The 26,926-nt window shown below is 41.7% G+C and overlaps 7 protein-coding genes across 14 annotated transcripts; 5 read left to right on the top strand and 2 right to left on the bottom strand.

Annotated features, from left to right (window-relative positions):
* Positions 1-414: 414 nt before the first annotated feature.
* Positions 415-5,015, top strand: LOC148317437 (5-hydroxytryptamine receptor 3A-like). 2 transcript variants are annotated; one of them, XM_088284071.1, is made up of 11 exons: positions 415-463; positions 1,178-1,344; positions 1,422-1,466; positions 1,551-1,660; positions 1,894-2,063; positions 2,173-2,333; positions 2,398-2,608; positions 3,292-3,444; positions 3,513-3,595; positions 3,701-3,919; positions 4,960-5,015. In XM_088284071.1, exons 1-10 carry the CDS (start codon positions 430-432, stop codon positions 3,917-3,919), a joined length of 1,353 nt encoding a protein of 450 aa, XP_088140197.1. In that variant the 5' UTR covers positions 415-429; the 3' UTR covers positions 4,960-5,015. The 2 variants fall into 2 exon arrangements, with proteins under 2 accessions (XP_088140197.1, XP_088140195.1); XM_088284069.1 differs by lacking the exon at positions 4,960-5,015 and having other exon boundaries at positions 3,701-3,931.
* On the top strand, positions 4,991-11,067 carry LOC148317438 (5-hydroxytryptamine receptor 3A-like). Its single transcript, XM_088284074.1, has 10 exons — positions 4,991-5,136; positions 6,831-6,997; positions 7,220-7,264; positions 7,397-7,506; positions 7,570-7,739; positions 8,513-8,670; positions 8,879-9,089; positions 9,455-9,628; positions 10,186-10,265; positions 10,341-11,067. Exons 1-10 carry the CDS (start codon positions 5,100-5,102, stop codon positions 10,548-10,550), a joined length of 1,362 nt encoding a protein of 453 aa, XP_088140200.1. The 5' UTR covers positions 4,991-5,099; the 3' UTR covers positions 10,551-11,067.
* A 359-nt stretch (positions 11,068-11,426) lies between these two features.
* LOC148317439 (5-hydroxytryptamine receptor 3A-like) lies at positions 11,427-15,265 on the top strand. Of its 2 annotated transcripts, none has more exons than XM_088284073.1 (10): positions 11,427-11,579; positions 11,641-11,810; positions 12,891-12,935; positions 13,042-13,151; positions 13,287-13,456; positions 13,841-14,001; positions 14,085-14,295; positions 14,377-14,546; positions 14,764-14,832; positions 14,910-15,265. In XM_088284073.1, the coding sequence occupies exons 1-10, from the start codon at positions 11,459-11,461 to the stop codon at positions 15,141-15,143; spliced, it is 1,461 nt and encodes a 486-aa protein (XP_088140199.1). In that variant the 5' UTR covers positions 11,427-11,458; the 3' UTR covers positions 15,144-15,265. The 2 variants fall into 2 exon arrangements, with proteins under 2 accessions (XP_088140199.1, XP_088140198.1); XM_088284072.1 differs by having other exon boundaries at positions 14,377-14,466; positions 14,762-14,832.
* Positions 15,266-15,596: 331 nt separating this feature from the next.
* lrrc59 (leucine rich repeat containing 59) lies at positions 15,597-18,569 on the top strand. Of its 2 annotated transcripts, none has more exons than XM_088284650.1 (8): positions 15,597-15,800; positions 15,890-16,000; positions 16,118-16,177; positions 16,754-16,912; positions 17,002-17,106; positions 17,176-17,248; positions 17,523-17,777; positions 18,063-18,569. In XM_088284650.1, exons 2-8 carry the CDS (start codon positions 15,899-15,901, stop codon positions 18,344-18,346), a joined length of 1,038 nt encoding a protein of 345 aa, XP_088140776.1. In that variant the 5' UTR covers positions 15,597-15,800; positions 15,890-15,898; the 3' UTR covers positions 18,347-18,569. The 2 variants fall into 2 exon arrangements, with proteins under 2 accessions (XP_088140776.1, XP_088140777.1); XM_088284651.1 differs by having other exon boundaries at positions 17,523-17,771.
* On the bottom strand, positions 17,798-20,593 carry nat9 (N-acetyltransferase 9). Its single transcript, XM_088284653.1, has 6 exons — positions 20,399-20,593; positions 19,960-20,069; positions 19,740-19,880; positions 19,608-19,667; positions 19,282-19,376; positions 17,798-18,758 (listed from the first exon to the last, which is right to left on the bottom strand). Exons 1-6 carry the CDS (start codon positions 20,473-20,475, stop codon positions 18,588-18,590), a joined length of 654 nt encoding a protein of 217 aa, XP_088140779.1. The 5' UTR covers positions 20,476-20,593; the 3' UTR covers positions 17,798-18,587.
* On the top strand, positions 20,357-26,781 carry LOC148317442 (uncharacterized). Of its 4 annotated transcripts, XM_088284641.1 has the most exons (7): positions 20,357-20,630; positions 20,760-20,984; positions 21,062-22,176; positions 23,006-23,062; positions 23,191-23,278; positions 24,165-24,282; positions 24,664-26,781. In XM_088284641.1, exon 7 carries the CDS (start codon positions 24,673-24,675, stop codon positions 26,368-26,370), a length of 1,698 nt encoding a protein of 565 aa, XP_088140767.1. In that variant the 5' UTR covers positions 20,357-20,630; positions 20,760-20,984; positions 21,062-22,176; positions 23,006-23,062; positions 23,191-23,278; positions 24,165-24,282; positions 24,664-24,672; the 3' UTR covers positions 26,371-26,781. The 4 variants fall into 4 exon arrangements, with proteins under 4 accessions (XP_088140767.1, XP_088140764.1, XP_088140765.1 ...); XM_088284638.1 differs by lacking the exon at positions 24,165-24,282; XM_088284639.1 differs by lacking the exon at positions 24,165-24,282 and having other exon boundaries at positions 21,065-22,176.
* syt15 (synaptotagmin XV) lies at positions 20,727-23,303 on the bottom strand. 2 transcript variants are annotated; one of them, XM_088284643.1, is made up of 7 exons: positions 22,883-23,303; positions 22,629-22,759; positions 21,851-22,143; positions 21,614-21,781; positions 21,327-21,435; positions 21,080-21,265; positions 20,727-20,959 (listed from the first exon to the last, which is right to left on the bottom strand). In XM_088284643.1, the coding sequence occupies exons 1-7, from the start codon at positions 23,080-23,082 to the stop codon at positions 20,820-20,822; spliced, it is 1,227 nt and encodes a 408-aa protein (XP_088140769.1). In that variant the 5' UTR covers positions 23,083-23,303; the 3' UTR covers positions 20,727-20,819. The 2 variants fall into 2 exon arrangements, with proteins under 2 accessions (XP_088140769.1, XP_088140768.1); XM_088284642.1 differs by having other exon boundaries at positions 21,614-22,143.
* Positions 26,782-26,926: the final 145 nt, after the last annotated feature.

The raw sequence follows: 26,926 nt of genomic DNA on the forward strand, positions 1-26,926 counted from the left end.
GATTTTAAGTGTTCAACTTCCTGTTGTGAGACTCCCTTGACTGAAAAATAATTAGCGAACTGGTATAAAATGGAGTGGTTTTGTGTGTAATGTCATTACGCTGTCATTTCAGTCATCAAGTGTCACGCTAATGGATTTTTAGTGCGTGTGCACGGAGCTTTTTGTGGGTTTTGCATTATTTGCAATTCCTCCTCAAAACCGCATTACATGCTTCTTCTAAAACACCTCCATTTTGTCACCTGCTTTATATTTCGCACGGTGCAGCCTTCAAGCAATATCGGGCCCGTCGTGTCAGCCCTTCCGGGAGACACGCCAGCGCCACATGCATTTCCTCTTTAGCGTCCAATGTCATTACAAAGCCAGTGGGAGGGGATTCTCATCTGAGGTTAAAAAAGCTCTTGTACCACCGAGCTTCACATCACAGAGACGATGAAATTGCTGGTCCTTGTCGTCATCCTCTCAGGTAAGAGCAAAAAAAGTTTTAATTTTGTATGTTTTTTTTTTTATATTGGTGAAAAATTACATCAAAACTTTTATTCTGTCTTTATATGTCACAGGTTTATTTTAGTATGTCTCTGAAAATTGATTTATGGATTTGCATGCAAACATCTATGCTGTGTACCAGATCATGTATTTCATTTGTAATACATAATGTAATCTTTTTGTCAGTAACTAACAATTTTACTGATACATCGTGCAAAAATAGGATTTTAAATTCATATGTATCAATTTCTTTTTTAACATTTAGCCTATGCGTCCTTTAGATCAGGGGTGGGAAAACTTTTTGATTGGCGGGCCACAATGGGTTCTAAAATTTGACAGAGAGGCCGGACCAGGAGCAGATGGATGGAGTGTTTTGGAAACCTCACCACATGGGAGAAAAAAAAAATACATTTAATTTGAAATGAAAGTGAACAAAAGCCTTACAACAATATAAATGACTTTGAAAAACCACAGAATTTTGAAAATAAAACAGTAACAAGGTTTATTCATCCAATTCTTTTCAACTTCAGCGGGCCAGATTAAAACGTCTAATGGGCCACATGTGGCCCCCGGGCCGTAGTTTGCCAACGCCTGCTTTCGATTATCAATTCATAAGCGAAAATACATTAAAACCAAATTGTAAACTAAATGTAAAATGTCAAATCTTTATTCAATACAGTAATTGTATCCCTAGGTGTGGGCGGGGCCTCCCCGGACAAGGTGTGCAGCTACCAGGATGTCGTGGACCATCTGAACCTGACCTCTAACAACAGAGTCTTCCAGTTGACCCGCCCCGTCTTGGACCACACGCATCCCACCATGGTGGAGCTCAACATCATCCTCTATGGCATCCTGGGCGTGGTAGGTCGTCAATTTTCTTTTTTTTTTTTAGTTACCATGAATTTACCGATGACGTTTCCACATACGTGTTCATACAGATCGAGAAAACGCAAACCTTCATTCCGTTTCTCTGGATGATGATGGTGAGTGGATGATTTTTTAATTTTTCCGTGTTCACATTGTGCCCCCCCCCCCCAGCTAACTAATCCGCAATCCACTGTCTGCAGTCTTGGACTGACGAACGCATCTTTTGGGAACCGGACGATTTTTGCGGGATTACAGAAATTACCATTCCCACTGACATGCTGTGGAAACCCGATGTCTTCATCCTAGAGATGTAAGTCAATGGTACAAATGAAATCATATCAATTAGTCAGGTAATCTTTTTTTTTTTTACTTCTTGTGTACACACACTTTCACATAAAGGCACTTCTTGATCTGTTTGCCGACTCCCTATAGTGTATTGTGTTTTACATAATACACTACTTTAAGGTCCATTATGTGAAAGTACTGTAAACATCACTGCGGTTAGCGGTAGAACATGTAACACGGCGTACCGTGTTTTGTCAGGGTGGAGAAAGACAACTCGCAGCACAACCCTTACTTGCTCGTCCAGTACAACGGAACCATCTCCATGGATCAGGACATACGGGCGGTGAGCATGTGCATGATGGACGTGCACAAGTTCCCCTTCGACACGCAGCGCTGCAACATAACGATGTCCTCTGCAATTTTCCAGTGTAAGCTGTTTTACACAGATGCAACACTTTTTGAGGTCACCAAATTAGCTAAATTACTACCCCTCCCGTCTCACGTATTTTTCCGATACTAATCATTCTCTCTGTGCAGATAAAGACTTGCGTGTCATCCCAGTGGTGAACTCGTCACGCGCTACCGAGTTCACCAAAGCCCTGATGCTTTCTCAGGGAGAGTGGGACTTCCTCCATTTGTCTGTCACCAGCAGCAATATGTCCATCGGCGACCAAATGTGGGCGCAGCTGGTGTACACGGTACAGCGGTTTCTGAAAGTTTTCATCAACTAGCAAGCGTGCCGTTAACGTCCTGTTCTCCCAGTTCGTCATCAAGAGGCGACCCCTGCTGCACGTCATCAATTTCCTGGTGCCTATCCTTTTCTTCCTGTGCCTGGACCTGGCTTCCTACTTCATCCCGGACCGCCACGGCGAGAAGCTAGGTTTCAAAGTCACCGTGCTCCTCGCCATTTCTGTGCTGCTGCTCATCCTTAATGACATCCTGCCTTCCATGTCTAACAAGACACCGCTCATAGGTACACGATAGACCCCGCAATTGTTCATCCAAAGCGGGATATGTGCAAGGCATATGAAAGTATTCATAGTGCCGGGAAAAAAACTAAATATATTAAAATATATTTTTTGTGTAGCCAAACCTGTATATTCCAAATATGCCACATTACGCGTAGAACCCGACCAGTATCCCATACCACAACAGTTGGTAATGACTTTTAATGTCCCACGTGACAATTTCAGAGTGGCGAGTGGGAACCCCGTTTAAGAACAAGCACAGACCACGAGTCCCTGTAGTATTGAAAAGACTTCCAGAGCCTTGACCCATGATGTTGCGCAATCCACTGGAAGCATGACAGGGAAACTCACATTGTGAGTACCAGGCAGCCACGGGGACGGGGGAAAAGAAAGCAGGAAGTGCTAAGGCAGAACCAGTAAAATGGCAAGTACCAGGACGCTGGGGGTTCTTTTTAAATTCTGATAGTCTGGCTGCGCTGTGGCGCTACACTGCCACTCACAGACCAGACTTGGTACTGCAACTTCTATGGGAACATGGGGTGCGCTGTTTTGCTCATCTCGACACCATATATGACTTTTTTTTTTTTTTTTGGTGCCTTTATCTCAATTTTTAAAAATCTTTGTCAAAATGTGTATACCCCTGCTTTAGCAAAACATGAAAAATAAATTCAGTTTTCCCTCCCGTAAGCCACCTACTGCATCATCATCTTCGCCCTGATGCTGCTGAGCCTGCTGGAGACCATCATCGTTACCTACCTGACTGAGGGGGAATTGCTGGAGAAGCTGGCCAGGTGCGCCATGAGGAAACCCGACATAGACCAGACGGATAAGTCCGACACGGGTACGTCTTTATACACACCTGCTGAAACTTGATGCGTCATGCTAACTTAACCCGCTGTGTTTTTTCAGAAGAGACAAAACAGAGAGAATGTTTGTGTGCATCTGTGTTGGGCGCGGAGAAACAACACGACCTGCAACCTGTACCAGAGGAGGTAAAGTATCACTCATAGTGTCAATCATCCTATGCATCACTAATGATTGGTTAGTTCTGACTTATTCCTTAATTTAGCCGTCAAAGCGCTGTAACGTTTGTGCAGGCCCAATGCAGCGTGCTGAGCGCAGAGTCTCAGCTGTTGCTGCTGGTGGTGAACGAGCTGAAGGAACTGCAGAGGACATTGAGCGTGCAACATCGCCGCAAGAAAGACAGCAGGAAATCTGCCTGGTTGGCCAGCAAAATCAACAAAGGCTTCTTCTTGTTGTACTTTGCCACCGCCGCACTCTTTCTTTCACTTCTTTACTTTGAGTGGATCAGTTAGGTCTGTTTGAAATTCCCTCCAAGTAACTTTTGGTAACAATGTGCATTGAGTCACTAATTTCCCAACAACTGTTTTATGGGAAAATTCACTTCTCTCTTGGTTTATTTTTCCTTTCCCCCATTTTGATTTTATTTACTACAAGTAATGTGTCATTTGTCTATGCCAGTGACATACAATATAATGACAGGAAAAATAATGATAGCGAAAAGTGCAATGAACACGCGTGTCCACCCGTTGAATGATAGCTTAGCAGGCTCCGATCATTCAATAAAACAGTTTATTTATTATTATATCAGTAATTACATGAGTATGTATACCTGGATTTTGTAACATTTTTTTTGGGTGGTGTGCCATGAGATTTTGAAATATCTGCCTTGGCTTTATAAAGGTTGGGAAACACAACATTATCATGGAATGTGTCATATATACACCAAATAATTGTTATTTTATTTTTTTTATCTCAAAGGGGCAGTCTTCCCTATCATTGCCTATCTCCATTTTATTATTGAAATAGGGAAATAAATAAATAAAGTGTTGTGTTCATTATGATAATCTCTGTTATAATAATAAAAATAAAAATAATATAATAATAATGCGAATAATAATAATTATAAATAATAATAATTTTATGATCATAACAAAATCATAATTCTTTGTTATCTAAAGATTTTTGTATCTGATAAAAACGAGTTTCATTTTGTTTATGATAAAAAATAAAAACATGTTTTTTTGTTGATGATAATGTATCGTCTGCTTATTGTAAGCTTATTATTGTTTATTATAACAGTTAAAATGAGGGTTTTTTAGTTGATAATATTTTTGCTTACTACATAGTTATTATTCTCTTTGATAAAAATGGTGACTTTTGGTCACTATTATAACAAAAATGTTTTTTTTTTTCTTTTTTATTAAGCTGGATGCATTTGTATGTGCATGTTATATGGACATTTTCATCGCCATATAATATCCTTTTAACATACACAATGAATTATTCATATTAGTGTTTCACTGTTTCTGTGAGTATAAATTGCCTCTCTCAGTTTTAAGGGCACCGCATGGTATCAGAACAACATCATAGGCATCGCAATGAAAGAACCGCAACTCCACGTCCGCTCATCCCTCCTCCTTCATAAAGTCCACCACGAAAGCGACCGATTGACTGTGTGTCAGCGACTTCAGGATGTTCGCAGCCCTTCTTTGCCTCCTCATCTTCTCTGGTAAGCCGCATCACATGTGAATGAATGTCTTGTTTATTTATTTTGGAATGTTGCTTGCATTGCTGTTTATTTGCAATATAAAGCATGCAGTGTGTTTGTGGTGAATATTCTGACACAGTTTGTTTCATAGAGAAGATACTAGTTCAATACTAAAGTCAAGATTATGTTTTTTTTTTTTTTTCTTGCTTACTTATCACACATTTCCGATCAGCAAATTGAAGTTGGCTCATTGTGTGAAACAAATAAAAATGAAATCATGTTCAACCTATATTAAATTAAATATCCTACAAAGACAATATATTTAATGTTCAAACTCATCAACTTTATTTATTTATTTATTTGCAAATAATCATAAACTTGGAATTTTATGGCTTCAACGCGTGCACAAAAAAGCTGGAACCGGTTCATGTTTACCACTGTGTTACATTGCCTTTTCTTTCAACAACATTAACATTTGGGAACTGAGGACAGAATTCTTTCGCATTCTTCAGCTGTTCAACAGTCTGGGGTCGCCATTGTTGAATTTTTACGCTTCAACCACTGTCATAATGTGCCACACATTTTCAATGGGCGACATGTCTGGACTGCAGCCAGGCCAGTCTAGTACTTGCACTCATACTACAAAGATCAAGACACTTGAGAACACGTTTAGAATGTGGTTTAGCATTGTCTGGCTCTTCAGACCACAGAACACTTTTCCACTTTGAATGTGTCAGTCTTAGATGCCTGAGCTATTCAGGGAAGGCATGGCATCCACCAGCCCTGAGTTAAGCTGTTCATCGATGGGATGTTCCAAACACAAAATCCCAATTTATAACGCACGTAATACAAAATGCAGTTTCTAAATGATGACATTCAAAAACAAATACTTAAATCATCAGTCACAACATCTTCTAACAGTTTTTGTAATATTAGGTTTAATTTCACTGGCCACACCCAGGCCTTGTATCATCACATTTGTAAAACCAAGAAGTCACTTAAATAATACTAAAATGAAGTAAGCCACTAAATCTAATCATCATATCATGCCGCGATCCAAAGCACTTAAAGGACAAAGACGAGTCATTTGGGAATGAAGACACTCTAGTGAGCCGCATTCAGAGCCATTAACAACTAATGGAGAAATTTGGGAACTGTGGTGAACCTCTCCCAGAAGTGGTCAGCCACCTAAATTACTCCAACTCCAACAGAGCAATGATGACTAATCCAGGAAGTTACAAAAAGAGATCAGAACAACATCCAAACTGGTCTCGGTTTAGGTCGGTGTTCTTGATTCAGCTAAAAGCAAGACAGTGGGCAAAATGACACTCAAAAAAACACTGTTGACAAAAAAAGGAACAGTCACTAAAAACCATCTAGATGTCCTTTGAACATTTGGAGAAATATTATGTGGACTGATGAGATAAAAAAAATTGATAAAAAAAATAAATCAATAAAAATAACAATGGCGACAGACAATCAAACATGATGGTGGCAGTGAGATGGTCTGGGGCTGCTTTGTGTCTTCAGACCCTGGACGACTTGCTGTGAGCCAGCCGTTTGCGCCCTCAAACTCAAACACGCTTGAACCAAAACATACCAGCGAGTCCAATTCCGAAATGAAATCTCCTTGAACTGGCAGTCACAAAAAAAAAATCCTAAGTCTGATCACTCATTTATCGAGGCAAAAATGTTGGTTGTGTTATCCATTTTAGCAGACGGCGCGTCAACGGAGGCAGCCGGCTGCAGTTACCAGGATGTCTTAAACCACCTTAACCTGACTCGGACCAACGAGCTCTTCTCCATGACGCGACCCGTCAAGTACTACAAGAGGCCGACTCACGTGTCCCTGGAGGTGCTGCTGTACGCCATCCTCAATGTGGTAAATGATACTTCCACTTTATTAACACTGTTGTAAAAATTATGGAAATTTTAAATTCATGTGAACGGGCACTTGCAGACACTTTTCCAAGGCAAATCCCCCAATCATGGGTGGGCAAAGATTTAATTTTTCTTGATTGAGATTTTTTGTGGGTCTTCTTGTGTAGAATATAGTCGGTTTTATTTTTCACACATTTATTCAAAAATGACGTCCACTTTCTAGGTGGAGAAGGAGCAGAAGTTTGTTCCTTACGTCTGGACCGTCATGGTGAGTTCTGCAGACCACCCTAATGTTGTGAAGGTTGCTTCCGCCAGCTGGCATCTCAAAAGAAATAGTCCAGTCCATCACAACACTTTAAACTTGAGAGTTAAAAGCTTTTTTTTTTTGTGTGGTTTTCAGAGGTGGCACAATGAATACATCTCCTGGGATCCCCAAGACTTCTGCGGGATCAATAATGTGTCCATTCCCGTTGGCATCCTGTGGAAGCCGGATCTCACCATCGAGGAGATGTAAGTGCCAATGCGTCGTTCGCTTCGAGTCCCCGCAACGCCACTCAAAATGTTTCCATACAGGGCCGAGAAGGACAAAGCCCCCCCGAATCTTTATGTGACCGTCAGTGCCGACGGCCTGGTGGAGGTCACGAATGACCAAGTGCTGTTCAGCATGTGTCGCATGAACATTTACAAGTTCCCCTTCGACACGCAGAGATGTAACCTCTCCTTCAAGTCAATCATACACTCGTGTGAGTTGCGCAGTTGAAAGATAAGCCAGGAATGTTGAAATAGAACGACAAATGTTCAGAATTTTACATAAGATTTTTCATAAAATGTAGCTCTTTAAACATTTTAATGTGAATGTTAAAAATGATAAAAAAATTCAATTACCTTTTTATATTTTTCTCATATGTTCAAAACATCATATAATATATTAAAAAAAATTAAAATGTGAAATGGAATATAAAAACGTTAAAATAATTATATTTATATTTGAATTTTTTAAAAATAAATTTACTATTAAAATGACACAATATATATATTTTTACAAAAATGTATAAGAACTATTGATATTATTTATTTGAAAAATTTAGTTAAAATTATGTAATTGTTGAATGAATGAATTCAAATCTCATAAAATATGCTGCATTTAATTCAAAATACATAAAACAATGTCATTTCAAAATATGCAAAAAAATGAAAATAATCTCAATAAATTAAGGAATCAACAGATTAAAACTCCACGTGTTAATAATAAAATATAATAATAACGTAAAATAAAATAATTCCACATATTAATCCTTGAAAAATACATTTCAAATGTAAGCCTTTAAAAATATTTTTAAAACATCAATACAAAATGTATTTCAATTATAAAGCATTAAAACTAAAAGAATATTTTTTAATGAACATAAATATTCATCGTTATCTTATTTAGTGTCTATTTCATAATAAAAACATCGCAGCTGTTTGTACTGCGCAAGTCAAAACGTTTTTAACGAATTCCCGACTTCCGCCGCAGCCAAGGACCTGCGCCTGCAGCCCAGCAACAACTCCTCCCAGGCCACCGAGTGGTCGCACGATTTGATGCCCACGCAGTTCGAATGGATCTTCCTCCGCTTGAACGTGACCGCCATAAAAGCCAGCAGTCCGGATCACCAGGACGTCATCATCTACACGGTCCGCCTGCTGCTTGGAGACTGCCCGCGCAACTTCCTTGGCAAAAGGAAATTCAATTTGTATCAAATCTGTACTCTAAAAACTTTTTGGTTTATTTCTTCAACCTTTGGGTGAGGGATTCCAATTTACTGACCGACTTCCTGTTTCAGAAAATACTTTTCTGCAATGTACTGTTCTGAAATGCTCTAATGTTGTGATGATTGTCCAGATCAGCATGCGGAGGAAGCCCATCCTGTACATCATCAACTTCCTGCTGCCCGTGCTCTTCTTTCTGGCCCTGGACTTGTCCTCCTTTTTGATTTCGGACGCGGGCGGCGAGAAGCTGAGCTTCAAGGTGACCGTCATGGTGGCCGTCACCGTTCTGCAGCTCATTCTCAACGAGATCCTGCCCTCCTCCTCCAACTCCATCCCTCTCATAGGTAGACAGGTTTAATTTACTCAGGATCCAGAAATACAAATAGAGCACCGTCGTGAGCAGTGCATTATTTCTCATGAACCATTTTTTTTTTTTCTGGCAGATTAATTGCGTTTCCATTGGTTTTAATGAGGAACGTTGATTTGATATTTCTCAATTGAAATCTCGGGTTTTTTGTAATTCCGCTGTCGTCCACTAGGTGGCAGCACACAAGCTAATTTCAGTTGATTAAATCGAACAACCAATTAATCGGTCAGGCTCCATTTTTGAGATACAAATGTTTTCACCTTCCGGATGCTCATAATAATAAATGATCAATTTTTAATCCAGTATATGAACATTTTGAAATTTAAATGACGACATCCTCAGCTGTGTACTGCATGGGCATCTTCGCCCTGATGCTGCTCAGCCTGCTGGAGACCATCTTGGTGAAGCACCTGATGGAAAAAGACAACAAATGTGACGGCGATGACGTGGACCCCGTCGGAGACGGAAGAAGCGACGAGCGAAATATGCAAAACAGCTGCCACAGACAACAGGAAGGTGAGAATCAATGGACACAAGTCGGTCAGCGTATGTGATTGGTGCGCAAGCAGCATCGGGGTTTTTATGCTTATGGCTTTGTTTTTATTACATTGTGAGTTTTATGTTGTTAAATTCTGGTAGTTTTAATTCATTTTAGAGCAGATTTTTTCTTTTTTTCCAAAATGCTTTGTTTTATTTTATCTTTATTAATTTTACTATTTGTTTTAATTTCCCCCCAAAGATAGATTATTTGTCAAATACAAGATAAAAAATCACTAAATGTGTAATAATGTAAACTACCTCTAAGAGCTGCTTGACTTTCCTTTTTCTGTGCGAACTTACAGCAATAACGAAATAAATAAATTAAAAATCTGGAAAGCCCGTGTATGAAAAACGTAAGATTCACTGAGTAAGCTGTCGTTTCAGTTAATTGTCTTTTTACTTCTCATTTTTAAAAGCATTTTCATACTTACTTAATGAACGAAAATGCTTACTTTGACTTATTTTGTTAGTTTTCCTTAACTAAAATAACCCTGGTCTGCATGAGCACCAGTTATTGGTTGCTTTGCTTGCAGAAGTGCAAGCTTGGACGCAGAGTGGAGTCTTTTATTCGATGCCTGAAACTCCAACGGAACTGATGCCAGTAACTAAAGAGGTGAATCTCATTATCCCAACATCACACAGTACGATTTATCCCCAAATTTAGATTTTTTTATTTTTTTTTTTGAAGGCTCAGAGCACCCTGTGCCACACGCTGGAGAAACTGTCGGGCGAGCTTAAGCAGATTGAACAAACGCTGACTGTGCTCGTCAACGGCAAGAAGAAGGATAAATTGGGTTACTGGACACAAGTGGCCACCAGAGTCAACAGAATCTATTTCATCTTGTATGTGACTGTGGTCAGCCTCTTTTTGACCATTCTCTTTTTCAAGTGGACCTAGCTCTGTGCGCAGTTATTAACACATATTACTGTCATTATTATATGTCCTAGTTTGTTCGTGTCTGCCGTCTTTGCCGAGCATGATCATACAGAATAAATGTAGAAAAGCGTAATCTTGAAACGGTTGTTTTAAATTAGAACAGGACGCTGAAGTTTCCCTTCTTAAAAGACCACAATTGCGCTTTCTCGCCTCTAGATGGCGGTGTTTTACGCAGTTTAGCATGCTGGTTTTCTCGATATATGCACGGACAAATCCAATTAGAATTTTCTTTTTTAAGACATTAAGCTCGAATGTGCAACATTTGCATTTTCAATGCCATGATAACGATGGTTGCCATAGCCACAAAAAAAATGGCGTTGAGTTTCTCACTTGTGTCACACTAACCCACGTCCGTGAGTAATTTCATGATTTCATGAAGTAAAATGCACACATCCACAATAGATTTTGAAATGAAAATGTCCATGGCTGCAAAAACAATAACCCATTTTGTCATTTAAACACTGTAATTTGCAATAAAAACAACCAATTCTTCCATGAACGCACTCTTCTTGTAATGATCCATCCATCCATTCTACTGTACGTGCCGCTCATCCTTATTTGGTCATCATAAGGTTACATTTAGTAAGGTCAATGACCTATTTTGAAACTTAATATTTCTTCAAAGAACCTCATGAAAGATTTCTGTTCAAAAGTAAAAATTGAACTATTTTTGTATTGAGAACAATATAATCACTGACTGCATATTTTATCATTGAATATCAAACACGATGGAAGAGTGATATCTGAGTGTTAAAGTGGTCAGACCGTCAGACAGACAAGAATGACTATCTAACCACAAATGAGGACGTAACGAGCAGCTACTGGCGCCACGCATGATTGCATTTGCAATTTAGACTTGTGGGATTTAAATGTGGCCCAGCCCTTATTTATCTCTCTCGATTTTCCATACCGATCAAATAGAACATCCTCACTGCATCACGATGCTCGCTTCAGGAGCTTTCTTTTTCTTCGTCATTCTCCTCCTCACAGGTGAGCTCCTAATTGTCTTTTTTTGTTTGTTGTTGAATTGTGTTTGACTAAATGTTGTGAGGCTGTGCAGGTGTTGCAACCTCGGAGCGAGTGTGTTCTTACCATGAAGTGCTGGACCACCTCAACTTACCCGTAAACGGCACTTTGTACTCCATGACAAGGCCCGTCAACGACTACAGAAAGCCAACTGTGGTTTCACTGGAGATTGTCCTCTACGCCATTCTAGACGTGGTTAGTTTATTTATTTTATTTTTTTATTTTCATGGCTTTGGTGTCTCTCATGTCTCTAGAATGTACTGATTGATTAATGTGATTTAATATAAAATATAGGGCAGATTTAATTTTTCTGCCTTATACTCAACATCATATGTAAAAAAAAACAAGTTTAAATAAATAAAGTTAAAAAAAAGAAATATTTGTGATAATTCAATTCTAACCATAATTATTTTAAAAAATACAATAAAATATTGTAATAATAAGGCTTCTAGCCCAAACCTTTACTAATCTAAAATATAGGGCAGATTTATTTTTTCTGCCTTATACTCAACATCATATGTAAAAAAAAAAAGTTTAAATAAAAAAAGTTAAAAAAATGAAATATTTGTGATAATTCAATTCTAACCATAATAATTTTAAAAAATATAATAAAATATTGTAATAATAAGGCTTCTAGCCCAAACCTTTACTAATTTAAAATCTAGGGCAGATTTATTTTTTCTGCCTTATACTCAATATCATATGTAAAAAAATGTTTAAAGAAATTAAGTAAAAAATAAATATTTGTGATAATTCAATTCTAACCATAATAATTTGTAAAAATACAATATAATATTGTAATAATATGTAATATAGCTGAAACCTTTTTTGGAAAATTTATTTTAAGAACAAGATTTAACCTAAATTGCAGTGTACTGTCTTGAAAAAAATGATTGTGTGTAAAAATTTGGACTGTAACAGACTTTTGATGTGTAAACTACAATATCTGTGTGGCAATCAGTCTACAACAGAAGAAAGTGACGGGTGTCTAAACAATAATTGATCAATCCTGCCAATTGTGTCAGCGGTTGCCAGATGACATCTTAAACAAGACGAAGCTTCATCATTTTGCGGTTAACCGATCTGACGCAGACGTTGCTTGAAGGCTTTCTAAACTCTAATTAGTGCTTTCCATCATATTCAATGAATAATTAACCAAAGATGGGAAAAGCCATTAATGCTTTTTTTATGAGGGGTTGCCAGATCTTATTTATGCTTGAATGCAAACTAGAATTCATTTCAATAATTGTAACTTTACTTTTTTCCTGTCAACAGAGGGAGATGGACCAGACCTTCGTTCCTTACGTTTGGATTTTTACGGTTCTTTCATAGCATTTTTTTGCTCTATTAATATTTTTTCTGTCAACTTAAAAATGGACAAACTTTTTTTTTTTTTTAAATTCTACGAATTGTCTTTCCTGCACAGAGCTGGCACAATGATCACATCTCTTGGGATCCAGAGCAGTTTTGCGGGATTAAGAACATCTCTCTTCCCACTGAATTGTTTTGGAAACCAGATCTCACCATTGAAGAAATGTAGGTAGAACACAGTTCCATCTTATCTAACGAACCCAATAACCCCAACCTTAACCCTCCCTCAAACCAAAATATCATGAAATCTTGCCAAGTCTGCTGGAGCCTGACCATTTGCAGCGCGCTGTTGCCGTGCAGGATAGAGAAGGACAAGGCCCCCCCCAGCCCCCACCTCACCATCTTCAGCAACGGCCGCGTTCACGTGCAGAACGACCAGGTGCTGCTCAGCACGTGCAAGTTGCACATCTACCAGTTCCCCTTCGACCAGCAGAGCTGCAACCTCACCTTCAAGTCTGTGGTCCACTCACGTGAGGCTCATATATATATATATATATATATATATATATATATATATATATATATATATATATATATATATATATATATATATATATATATTTATTTATTTATTTATTTATTTATTTATATTTATTTATTTGTTTATTTTTATTTATTTATTAATTTGTTTATTTTTATTTATTTAATTTATTTAATTTTTTTTTTTTTTTTAATGCTAGGAAAATCAATTATCAACAGATTTTTGCAATTCCTCCAATGTATAGGTGGGGTCCAAGAATTAAACTTGTCAGTCAAAACACCTCATTATCCATTTTCAAATATCAGGAGCAAAATTAAAAACTGGTCCGAAAAACAATACTCGAGTAACTACAAGTACCCGATACTTCTCTCAGTGCAGGAACTCCAGTTGTTTCCCTTGCTCAGCTCTGCCGATGCCACCAAGTGGTCACGGGAGATAATGCGCACGCAGAACGAGTGGATCTTCATCGGCATGACCGTCGTCAACATGACCAGCATCGATTTTGGCATCCAGCAAGACATGATTGTTTATACTGTGAGTAGTTTGCCATAAATGATGAGATTCACTGCTCTCTACCACTGAATTTAGGCATCCAAACTTTTGTCGGGATGTCGTAGATTAACATGAAGAGGAGGCCCGTGCTGTACATCATCAACTTCCTTCTGCCCGTCCTCTTCTTCTTGGCTCTGGACTTGGCCTCCTTCTTCATCTCTGACAAGGGAGGCGAGAAGCTGAGCTTCAAGGTGACCGTGCTGCTGGCCGTCACCGTCATGCAGCTCCTCCTCAACGAGATCCTGCCCTGCTCCTCCAACAAAATCCCTCTCATAGGTCAAACATGGCAAATTAAAGCTCACAAAGCTTAACTGACTTGCTTTTATGTTCATTGATGCCGTCCGCTGCTCCCCTCAGCCGTCTACTGCATCGGTATCTTTGGTCTGATGCTGCTCAGCCTGCTGGAGACCATCTTTGTCATGTACCTGATGGAAAAAGATACCGGCGGTGAGGATGTGACGGTCAGCGGAGATCGAAGCTCTGCTGGTGAAAAAATGTTCAAGATCTTTCGGGCTCGCATTGTGGAGGTCACAGCTTTCCTGTTTTCTGGGTTTAGCCGTGTGATGTTCACAATGCAACACATTTTTTGTGCCAAGGATGCTATATCCACAATGCATACAAATTAAAAACAACCATTTGTTGCATCACAAGACATCCATTTTTGTGATGTAAATAATAGATTGGGCGATTTAAACTGCCTTGCAATGAAAAGACATTTTGCTTTTTTTTTTTTTTTTTGCAGAGAGCAAAAGTCAAACTTGTTCGTGCATCTGTAAAGCGCCCACAGATGAAAATCCACCTGAAATGCTGAAGGTTTCTATAATTCATCAACTCTTACTTATTTAATTTATCAGTCAGATATTCACAATAATCCACAAAACCCTTCGCAGGATGGCCAATTGACCGAGTCCAGCTCTCTGGAGCGACTCTCCGACGAAACGAGAGACTTGATGAAGGCCATCAAGCTGCTTTTGGACAGCAGGAAGGAAAACGTGGACAAGCCCGGCTACTGGACCAGACTGACTTTAAAAATCAACAGAATTTTTTTCATCATCTACATCACCGCTGTGTCTTTGTTTTTAGCCGTGATGTGCTTCATTTGGCGGAGAAACCACCAAGAATGAGAGCTTGAAAATGTTAATTATGATTCGTTATTATGGTAACTGCAAAGAGTAAACAGGCTTTAGAGAGCCTATGCATGCCATTGCTATATTCTTGATGCGCAACATATTTCCGACATGTTAAGTAAAATGTTTATTTAGCAGGAAAACATGCACGCCTGAAATAAAAGTTGCATTTAACAACCTAACCCTGCTCTATGAAATAACTCATCCTTCAATTTTCAACAGTGAGGCAGTTCTATGACTTTCTGTTACTCCAAAGCATAATGAAATTCGCATTTAAATAAATTGTAGGAGGATATCGTACAATTACTTATTATTAGCAGTATTCGGTAATTTATTTTATCACTCATTTTTTATATATATTTTTTACATTAATTTTATTAATTTTCGTCAGCAATAATTTGTGGAGTAATATTATGGTGGGCGTAATGTCTCCTCCGGTAGTGTAGGGGGCGCTGCTCTCTGCCTCGCCTCCTCTGTGCGGCTCAAATCAATGACGTGGATTTTCATTCAGAGTCCGAGTAGCCCCAAAACATTCGATCCACGTCGCCTCAACGCCTCTTTTTAATTCACTTTTCTTACATTGAAAACAAATTCCTGTTGTTTTTGTCGCTTTCCCCTCTTCGAGACAGTTTTGACACTACATAAAAAAAACAGGTGAGTGCGCCTCTCAACAGAAAATGATAAATAATAATAATATGCCACATAAATGCCGTCACGTGACTCATTTTTTTTGTCTTCCACAGGTCGACAAAATGAGTAAAAGCATCAAAGTGTTAAATTTAAAAGATAAAATAAACGATAATGAGATGGATTTGAGTCTGTCCAACCTCACCGAGGTGCCCGTCAAGGAGCTGGTGAGTTTGTATGTGTGTGGCCACAGCTTGGACAATGCACCGATATTAATATTTTATGTATTTTAAAACATTTGAACACTTCCGTTCCTTATAATAATAATAAATTCATCCCAACAGGCTGTTTTTACCAAAGCGACTATTTTGGACTTGTCGTGCAACAATATCGTCTCTCTGCTGGTAAGTACATTTTTTTTAAACCTACGAATGTCTTTTAAGTCGTTTCTTTTTTACTTGGTTAAACAATTGTACACGTGTCACATGGAAGCAACATGGCGGAATTATGTAATTTTTAAAAAGTCTTTTTTTTCTCTTTATATGGTGAAGGGTCGCTTAAAACATCATAGCTTGGTCTTTGACCTTGGTTACAATGTTTTAAATCTTTGTAACCTAACCCTGTCTTAAAATCCTACTGGGAATCCCCTCACACGAGTGTGAAACATTAACCCTGTCATTAAAACTTAACTTGCCTTAAAACTGTACTTAGAAAACCTTAACCCAGTTTTGAAACCCTAATCTGAAACCACAACCTTAATTGAAACACGAGCCCGGTTTAAAATTGTAACCTAGTCCATCTTGAAATCCTAAGAATGCCTAAAAGTTGAAGTCCTAACATTGATTTAAAACCTTAACCCTTGATTGAAACCCTAATTCTTTCTTAAATCCCTAACCCTGCTTTAGAACGCTTTTTTTTAAACCCTTACCCAGTCTGGAAACTCCACTTTGAAACCCTAACCCTCCTCCTTCACATGGCAGCCGGAATTCTGCAACCTAACCCACTTGGTGAAGTTGGACCTGAGCAAAAACCAGCTGACCCGTTTGCCAGATGATCTGGGGAACCTGTCTGGCCTGCAGCACTTGGACTTGTACAACAACAAGCTGATCACGCTGCCCGTCAGCTTCTCCCAGCTGCGGGTTGGTGGAAGCATGCACAAAACAAGTGGCGTTTCTCTTCCTGCTGCTGTCACCAATCTAATAGTATGGGTATCGTATTTTGTTGTCAGAGTCTGAGGTGGTTGGACCTGAAGGACAATCCTCTGGACGCAAACTTGGCAAAGGTGGCGGGAGATTGCCTGGACGAGAAGCAGTGTAAGCAGTGTGCCACAAAGGTAAGAAAGATGCCCAGCAACAAAACAACACGGAAGATGCCAAGAAAATAATTTTTTTTTCTTCTCCAGGTTCTCAAGTATATGGCGATACTGCAGGACGAGGCCGACCGAGCACGAGAGAAACGACTTCTGAGAGAAAAGGGTCAGGAAACAGAAAGTTTTACCTTTCACAGATTTTATCCAAACGTAACATGACAAATTTTGAGAAAATTACTTTTATATAGAAAATGTATAAACAAAAATACATTAATCTCATAAAATTGCTACTTTTATTTATATTTATTACCACTTTGAAAACATTTTCGGGAGTGTTTGTCTCTGAGAAGAATTGCGTAATAGGACTTTTTTCTGGGGGAGAAAATAGATATTATTGTGACTTTTTGGATGACGAAAATCCCTTTTTATCATCCCGTCAGAGCTCGAGAAGAAGCGAGAGGCCAAGAAACTAGAACGCGAGGCTCGCGAGAAGGAGGCGCGTAAGCGGGAGAAGGCCGAGGAGAAGGAAAAGCGGCGGAAGGAGTACAACGCTCAGGTGGCCGCTGCCGCCGCCCAGGAGCAAAAGCAGCAGCAGCAGCAGCAGCAGCAACAACAAAAACAGAAACAACAGCAGCAACCAAAGAAGACGGAGGAGAGGAAGAGCAAGAAGAAGAACGGACAGGCCTCGGGTAAATGCAAGTGCACTCCAACAAGCTCAGTTCAAACAATTTTATTGTTTTTATTCTTCAATATGTTTTATGTCAAAATCAGGCAATTTTGTTGACACGATTGAGATGGGAAAAAAAACACAACTTTTTTTGTCAAAACATTCAAATTCCCGTAATCCAAACAAAATATTGGAAATCAAAAACAATGTTTTTAATTTGAACAAATGTGTCCCAATGACATTTTGCGGCTAATTTGAATTGGAACAGAAGACATTGAATTGCTTTTTGAAAACAATCTTTGTGTCACAACAGCTGAGAAGAAGACCGTAGCTGCGGCGCGGTCCAAGCCTTGCCGCTCTGCGCTAGGCATGCTCTTCAAGCTCTTCCTGCTGCTGCTGCTCGGCGCGGCCGTTATGACCGCCGCCTGCCGTTTGACGGAGCTGCGACACGAGGACGTGTGCATGCCGGTGGACGCCGTCCTAGACCGGTGCCTGGCCTGGGCCCGTAAGCAAGAAGTGGCGGTCCGCCAGCTCCTGGGTGACCTGTCCGCGGCCGTCAAGGACTTCCTCGAATTCATGCAAACGTCCAAAAGCTAAAACTGGGATTTGAAAGAAAATCTTCTCATTAAGATGGCCGCCGCTTCTCGTTCACGCAGAAAGACAAAAAAAGGAGGGAGGGGCACATGTGGGAAAATTCCTATGGAATTGTCGCTCTTTGTACAACCGCCTGTTTTTACAAAGTGTCTTTTGTCTTCTCACGCCACTTTGCGGCGTTCCTCTCGCGATGTGATCACGCCATGAAATAAACGTGCTGACTCCACCCCTCTGTCAAACAAGCTCACATGGGAGTGTCCGTGGCCATCTGTGACGCAGCTTCCCGTCTTCCGCCGCGGGCCGCCAGATAGTCCCGCTCGGTCATGTGACCTACTTGCTGCGACAACCTCGGACAAAGCGCTTCATCCACCGTCATCTCCAAGGTGACCTCCTTGAACACTTGACATACGGACACCTGCATCACACAAACGGTATCACAAATAGCAAAAATCCGTAAATGACACCTCCAAAAAGGAATAACTGACTGCAAACGCCACAACATGGCAGCAAAACACTACTTTCTTTAAGACTAAATGTAGCTCACATCGATGTAGTTCCTTAGCACCAAAATGGCAACAAAACAAAAATTTTATATTTAAGTGCTTTGGGCTGGCCACAAAAATATGATTTCAGTTTTCCTGCAAATGTTTTCCCCTCTAGTAGGACCGTGAACTTTTTTCCCCCAAAAATGTTGGTCTTATTTATGGTAGGGAAAAATTGCTCAAAAGTACCACTATTAAAAAAAAAAAAAAAACTAAATTATCCGTTTTTTTCTCCCCTGTATGACTTCTCAAAAACATCAAAAACTTTTTTTTCCCTTCACAGAAATAAACAAAAAATCTTAATGATACTCCCTAATTCTCGTAAAAGTAAGACTATTCCTGTCACATTTTTTCCCAACCAATACATATTTTTAATCATTGATGGGGTTTTTTTACCTGTTGGAAGTGCAGTTTCTTGAACATAGAGATGCTGACTTCGTTATCCAGGCCAATTTTTGCTTGAAATTTGCTGATACCGAGTTTGACGACCCCTGGTGGTAAACAAGGGAATCATCATTGAAGACGTTTTTTGTAATCTCGAGTTCATTGCTTAAAATGATTTTTATTTCAGAGAATTTCTTTAAGAGTGTCATTTAAAAAGATGAACATATTTCTAAAATGATTTTGTTGAGTTAAAAAAACCTTCTAGAGAAAAAAAAAACAAAAGCCCTTCATAGTGTTTTAAAAGAATGTACAACTACTAATATGCAGAAAAAGCTCACCATAGTGCATCATCATTTGCGTCACCTCCTTCCCGATGCCTTTGCCTCTGTAACTGGGCTCTGTACAAATAAATTAATAAACCACTTAAGTAAATCAAGAGGGGTAGTGGCAAATCTTGGTTGTCTGTTGACCTGCTATCATGATCTCCAGCTCAGCCAGGGAAGGATCCGTGGGATCAGTCAGGAAGATGTTCACGTCTCCGATCATGCACTGCGACTCCTCTACGCCAGAGTCCGCCCAACGCCGCTTGTCCAGGATGATGAAGGTGCACTCTAAAAACCAAAACCAGAATTCTATATATATTTTTTCTGCATATATTTTGCAATGACGTAATCATCTTATTTTACTTACTGTCGGCATCATCCCTCCAGCTGCGCTGCATATCGTATTCTTGTTCTAGGGTCAGAGGCTCAGAGGCCGTCAGCTGCTGCAGCTCCACAGACTTCATCCACTCGTGGTACCTAACAAACAAGTCACAATATCTTACTTAGATATAAACTACAGAATAAGTCAAAAATAGGTATACACTTTTTTAAATAACATTTGCTTCTCCTTCCTGACCTTTATTCAATGCTTCCTTCCTACTTTTATCCTTCGACCTCAAACTTGTTTTTATCTGCTTCCTTCCTTTCTACTAGAAAACTAAAGAAATTAACTAAAAAGTGCAAACCTTCCTTTGACCCACATTCTATACATATACAAATATAAAATTAATTTTATACACAATAGTGGCAGCTTTGAACACAATGACAACTGCTCCGTAAATTGACTTCTATTTGATGGCAATTACCTTGGCACGTGCTCCGCATTATACGGCACCAAGACGACTTTATGTCCTTCCAGTAATGTGTTCTCATTTATTTTCATGATGGAAATCTGTATTAACGTCCTAAATATGAAGTCCCTACGTAAGCACACGCTGGTGTGGACAGAGACGGAAGAAGACTTCCGCGTTCATTCTCACTCTACGCTATCAATTCAGCAGCACAAGAGACGACGTGCGCTTCCCCTGGACATAAGCGGTATTACAATTTTTACATTTTCTTCTCCCCTTTTATGTGGAAAAAAAATACCAGAAAAAAGGAACACATGTATTGCTACATTTTAATGAATCAATCCTTGATTCAATTTGTTTTGATTTTCTTTTGCAGCACCAATGGAATATGTTTCCATATGTCAAATATGGCGGATACAGACTACATATGCGCCCTTTAATTGGCCATGCAGAGTCCGTGCCACAGTTTGACCGGCTGGAGTGGAGTGTTGACCATGTCGATCCAGTGCTGCAGCTGAGGGCCCCGAGCGTACATGAACGGCCCCAACACCACAACGCCCAGCGGGACTGAAGGTTCTGAACACGAAAGACAGACAGAAAAGTAAAAAAATAATGATAAAGTGTTAAAGATAGATAGTTCCATATTTTGCAGTGTACAGTCAAAGTGTAAATTCCCAGCAGGAGGTAATGAATCACCTGAGGGAAGCTGATTGGTCTGCTGTCGCACTTCCAAGCGGAGGCAGGCCTCATCCACATGCTCGGACCGCAGTTTGAAGTTCATCCTGAACTCAAAGGCCGGCTCACCGTCCGCCTTCACGACGCCGCTACTCTTGATCTTCACCACCTGTGTGTGGATTTGCAAGCTCACCCGCACGCACACGCCTGGGGGTAGAAGACATGTTGAAGGGAAGCACATTGAGCGACCACCTGGATAACCTCCCACCTGCGTCCATGAGAGGTTGCATTCCTCGAGCCTTCGGGACCTCCACTGATAGGCGCTGCAGAGTTGGGTTGAAGCTCAGGGACACCAAGACGTCACCAAGTTCTGAACACTGACAGACACCAGACAGGTTTTAGTGTAGATTATAAAAAAAAAAAAAAAAGGTGTTTCATTGGGTGGGATGAATTATTTCAATTGCCATTCATTTCAATGGGGAAACATGATTTGGGGTATAAATATATTGAGGTCCGATTTACAGTGATAGGTCAAGGCGCCAGCTGTGCACATACATGATGGTGCTTTTCGGTGTCCAGGTCCCTCCAGAGGACCCTGCCAGCCTGGCCCAGTTCACCTTGCAGGGGAAACAGCACCCGGCCCACTGCGTGGCGTTTGCCGTCATGTGACACGCTCAGCACGCACACACTAAGCGTGCTCTGTGACAAGCGCGCTCCTGACACCTGTGTGTGTGGCGAAGACAATACTGAGGTCACGTCATCAAGTGAGCATGTGTGTGCTGACATCCATACCTGGAAAAGGAAGCAGTCATTAAACTCGGGATCGGGCCCGGTGCTCCTGGCCTTGGCCTGGCGAGGGCGCCGGTCGTCGGGCAGCAGGCGCAGCTGCACCAGGGTGACGTTGCCATGGAAATGAGGCGGCAGGTTGCCCAGACGGAGCAAGGAGACGGCCAGCTGCTCGCCGCTGTGACGGTACTCCACCGAGAAGCAGAGGCGCGTGGCCATGCCGGGCGGAGGCGCGATCACCTCGCTCAGCCCCGGGCCAGGATACAAGCCGGCCAGCACCGTCCCCACAGGGTACCAACCTGGAACATGAATACAAGTATGATCTAATGCAGGTATGAGCAACTTAAATAATGCACTTTCCGATCCAGATGTATAGACGGCATTTTAAATATGGACGAAATTCTTAGGTCTGTTTTTTTTATTTTTTTTTACTAAACTAATGTACATCACAGTAATGCGTAAAAATCAATTCTTCAACAACAAAGCGTTTTATGCAATTAAAAAAATACTAAGGGATGTCTGCCATCTAGTGGTTAAATGTGGTATAACAATTTAAATAATAGAGCAATCATGTTCATAACGTCCCACCCATTTTTTATGGGGGGGGGGGTTAAAAAAATATAGTATATAAAATTCAAAAGGTTTTGGGGAAAAATATTCAAGGGGCCTTTCAGAGTTGAATGCGGTTGCCAGTTGCTCATCCCAGATCTTAACACCAACACACCCAAACATGAATACGCCTACCCTCTTAGGTGTAGTTCAAACACAAGCAGTGATGACCTACTCTGAACGGAGAGCGAGCCCCGATGGGCCAGAATGTCCCTGCGAGCCTCCATTTTCATCACTGCCGCCTCCTCCATGTCGCTCTGAGGCGTTGTGAACCGAGGCGGCAACGTGAACGGGATGTCGCCGGGCCTTCATAAAAGAAAAAAATGCATAACACCACATTGTGGATGCCCACAAGAACCACTTGAGACCCTCTCACCTAAAGGACACATTTCTCCGAAATATAAATAAGTACTTCATAAAACCACTGACTTGGCGTAGGAGCTTTGCGAAACTGGGATGACCGGAAGGTTGCATGCTCGGATGTGAGGCGCTGCGGCAAACAACTCCTGGTATTGTCTGCGATCACGCCTCCTCTTGTTCCTCCACATGCAGAACATCACCAGGCCCAGAAGGAGAAGAATGAAGAAAAGCAGCACCAGAAGTCCCACGGTGAGGCCAACCGGAACCATTGGTCCTGAATCACATGACACGTGGACACTAAGTCAAGCGGTGCAGAAGCTCACATTGATGTGTTTGTTTACCTTAAAATTCAAGTTTTTCTTCTTGTTACTTTTCAGTTATGTGGCCTGTTGAAATGTGGATGTGCTTGCATGTGTGCGAGATGGACACAGCTGGTTGCTTCTCACGTAACAGCGCCCTCTTATGGTGAGTCATTATATTAATTATTTTGAAACTTTAACCACAATAATAGATCACATGTCACTAAAATGGAATAAAATTCATCAAATAAATTCCAAAATAAATTAAATAAACAGTGCAAGAAACTACCTTTAAAAATACATTATATTTAAAGAACAAATACCTGTGCATAATAAAGAAATTAATACAAATACGGAATAACACAAATACATTGAATAATTAGAAATATAAAAATGTATCTAAAAATAACAAAATAAAAATAGTAATTTTAAAAAATGAAAAATATATATTCAGAATTTAAGAAATATAAAATATTAAATAAAAATGAACAGAACAATTGAAGGACACAAGGACCAAAACAGAAGCTGATTTCCATCGCCACAATCAGAACCAAAACAAGAGGAAATGTTAATTTAGTCATAAATAATTGTACAAATAATTTGTATCTTTCTCTCCTCAGCGCCAAACTTTATTATTTTAACCAGCTTTGCAGGCTGCGTCAAACACCATTTTATATGCTGCAGAAAACATGACAAGGCCATAAATGGCCCCCAGGCCTTAGTTTGGGAACCCCTGCCTCACCAGGATCACCAGTATGGAAAATGAATGCAAGGCAGAATTTTTTGGGGGGGAAAAAGATTCATTAATCTTATCCAGTACAAGAATAAGTGTGCATGCAAATGCTGCCAGTTGACCTGATCTTAACTCTTTAGCCACACACACACACACACACACACTGGCCAGAGATTGGCCATCAGCTAATAGGATGACAGGTGGCGAGTTAATCCTCGGGGGCCAAGAAGCGCCCCACCCACGGCACCCGCTCTCTCACGCACGCACTCGACTCGCAGGAGTTATCAGCGGCGCATTGACGCGACAGGTTGTTTCTCAGAAAAACAACCACTGGACGGAGGAATCCCCCGGAAGAAGTCAGGCCTGTCTTTGAGGGACTGAAAAGATGTCAGGAGGAAAACAGGACGCGATTTAGCCCCAAAGGACGCCAGTTTAAGGTAGGAAGTGGGGAGATTCCGATTCATTCCAAAGAGTGTCGTAAATGGAGTCACATGACTAAGAGAGAAGAATTTACATGAGCGAGATTAACTGGATGTGGGAAGGTGCTCCCTCATTTTCAATCTTGTTTGAACGATCGCATAATCTGTATTGTATAATCCCACGTAGGTTTATTTCGGGTCGTATCAAGTCGTCTTTTTTTTCCCAAAGTGGCTGTCCTCATTTGAGTCATGGATGAGGTGGAGCCTATCAAAGTTGACATTTTGGTAGTATATCCTGGACTGGTCCTGAGCCCCTTGCAGAATTTGGGGCTACATTTTTGCACCCAACGATAACCCTGGCCTGCACAGTGAACTGAACTACTATGTTTCTTTTTTCAGGTTGTCGCCATGGCAACGAGGCCCGTGCGACCCCACTCCGAAGTCTACCCGTCGGTATGTTGTTCCGTCAGTCCATCCGTGTCCTACTCCAGTCTAACGGAGGGACCGTCAGACGACGGCGACGCCCACACGCCCATCTTCTCCGTCTCCAAAAGTTCCATGGACGTCTTCAAGCGCGACCCGGCGTGGACCGGTGTGGACTTGCGCCGCAGCTCCAGCGCCAGCGCCGAACAGGCGCCCTTGCAGCAGCTGCACGGGTGGCGGCGCGTGGGCAGCCTGCAGTCGCCGGATGCACAAAACCTGCCCGCCCTCAGCGAGCGCTGGGTGTCCAACATGCGGCGCTGGAGCCGCTGCAGTGGCGGAGGCAGCGTGCACAGCCGCGGCAGCACGCCCGACACGGTGGTGTGGGGCGGCGGGATGTCGCGGCCCGGCAGCCTGGCGAGGGACGTGGGTTGCTGCGCCGCGCCTGGCTCTACGACCACTCTCGCCTCGTCGCCGTTCATCTCCCCACTGCTGACGCCCACTCTGCCGTCCGTGGATCTCTGCGTCTCGTCCCGTCTGGAGTCCACCACCGCGATGCTCACCCAGCAGGGAGATTCCCCAAGTTCCCCTCCGGCGTCCACAACCCTGCCTCCTGAATCCTTTTTCCGGGCGACGAGCACAGACGACGACGCATTCCTCGGGAACCGCTTGCTTTATTTCCAGTATCCGTCCCCGCTGGCGTCATCCGTGTGCTCAGAAGGAGGCGCGTCGCCCTTCATCGGATGCCTCCTCGATGAGGAGCCACCTCCGATGCCCGATCCCCGTGGTCGGGTGTTAAATTCAGTGGATGAGGAGCGAGGACCGGACAAAGGAGTTTCGGTGTGCCGCCTCCAGTTGCCATGGCAACCGCAGCCAAGGAGGCCACCTCTGGTCTCCTCCCTGAGCGACTCACTTCTTCGTGAGGGGTGCAGAAGCTTCAGGGGAAGATCCCAAAGGGAGCCCTTCCTCAAGGAGGAGGTCCAGCGGAAAATGGTGGATGCGGCTGTGCAGACGCTCTCCCCCGCGGGATCCTGGTTGGACCTCCACAGGAACACCTCCCACTCACTCCTGGGCTCCCCACCCGGGTCCAAACTGGACCTGAAGGCCTCGGTGGGTTCCAACTCCAACCTGGTGTCGCCGTCATCCAGCATGTTACCGCCGAGTGAGAGCGAGGAGGAAGAGAAGGCGAAAGACGTTCTGGAGCAAAGAAGGTCGTGTCTCAAGGCGCAGGCCGGGGAGGAGAAGGACGAACAGGGGGGGAAAAGAAGGAGCAGCATGAAGCAGGTGCAGTGGGACGAGGACGGGATGACGTGGGACGTCCATGGCGCGTCCGTGGAGCCAGAGGTGCTGACCGCCGCCATACGAAAGCACCTGGAGCTCCACAACAGCCCCCAAACCATCAAACGGCCCTCCAAGAAGAAAACCAAAGCACCCATTCCTCCCGCTCCTCCTGTTGTGCCGCACCCTGACGCAACTCCTCCGACCAACGGAGAGGAGGCGACACCAGACGAGCGAGGCGAAACGGAGGAGGCGTCTTGTGACGCGAGCACGAGGGAGGAAGGAGACGCGGGAAATGACGACATCCCAAAATCCCCCTCGCTCTCGCGCGGGACCCTCCGCAAGAGGAGCGTGATGAGGTCACTCAGACCAGGCTGGTGTGGAGGCTCCAAAAAGGAAGACGACTAAGATGAAATATTCCATTTGTTGATGTTAACCGGTTACAACAGCAGAGGGCAGTGCAAACCGATTTAAAATGTATAAAATATCAAGAAAAAAAAAGAGCTGAGAGATAGAGACGAGATTGAGTTCCATCAAACACTGAACTGCTTTCTAATATTTTTGCACCGCTCACGTGATAGCTTAAGATGTTTCGCTCTTTAGCTGCAGTCAACTTGTTGAACCGCGTTGAGGGGCTGCGACCATTCAGTGGTTCAGATGAGCGTGCACATTCCCATTCAGACTAAAAAAAAAAAAAAAATCAACCACAAAAACTCACTGGTAACTTCCAGTATGCTCTTATTTTCACACCATAACATGCACAGCAAAGGCGGAAGTAATGGAAATTGCTGAAATCAATAAAAGCACCGTTTTCCTCTTCTTCAGCCACGCATTGTGATTCATTATTATGCACAATATATTTTTTATTTTCTTTTATGTATGGCTTATCACACAAATACTGATATAATGATGCGTAAAATCAGATCATCATCTGGAGATAAACAATGCTTTTGATGAAAAAAAA

This window comes from Idiotropiscis lumnitzeri, chromosome 20 (genome assembly GCF_059441095.1).
Source record: "Idiotropiscis lumnitzeri isolate Australia: NSW breed Sydney's pygmy pipehorse chromosome 20, RoL_Ilum_1.0, whole genome shotgun sequence".
Lineage (NCBI taxonomy): Eukaryota > Metazoa > Chordata > Actinopteri > Syngnathiformes > Syngnathidae > Idiotropiscis > Idiotropiscis lumnitzeri.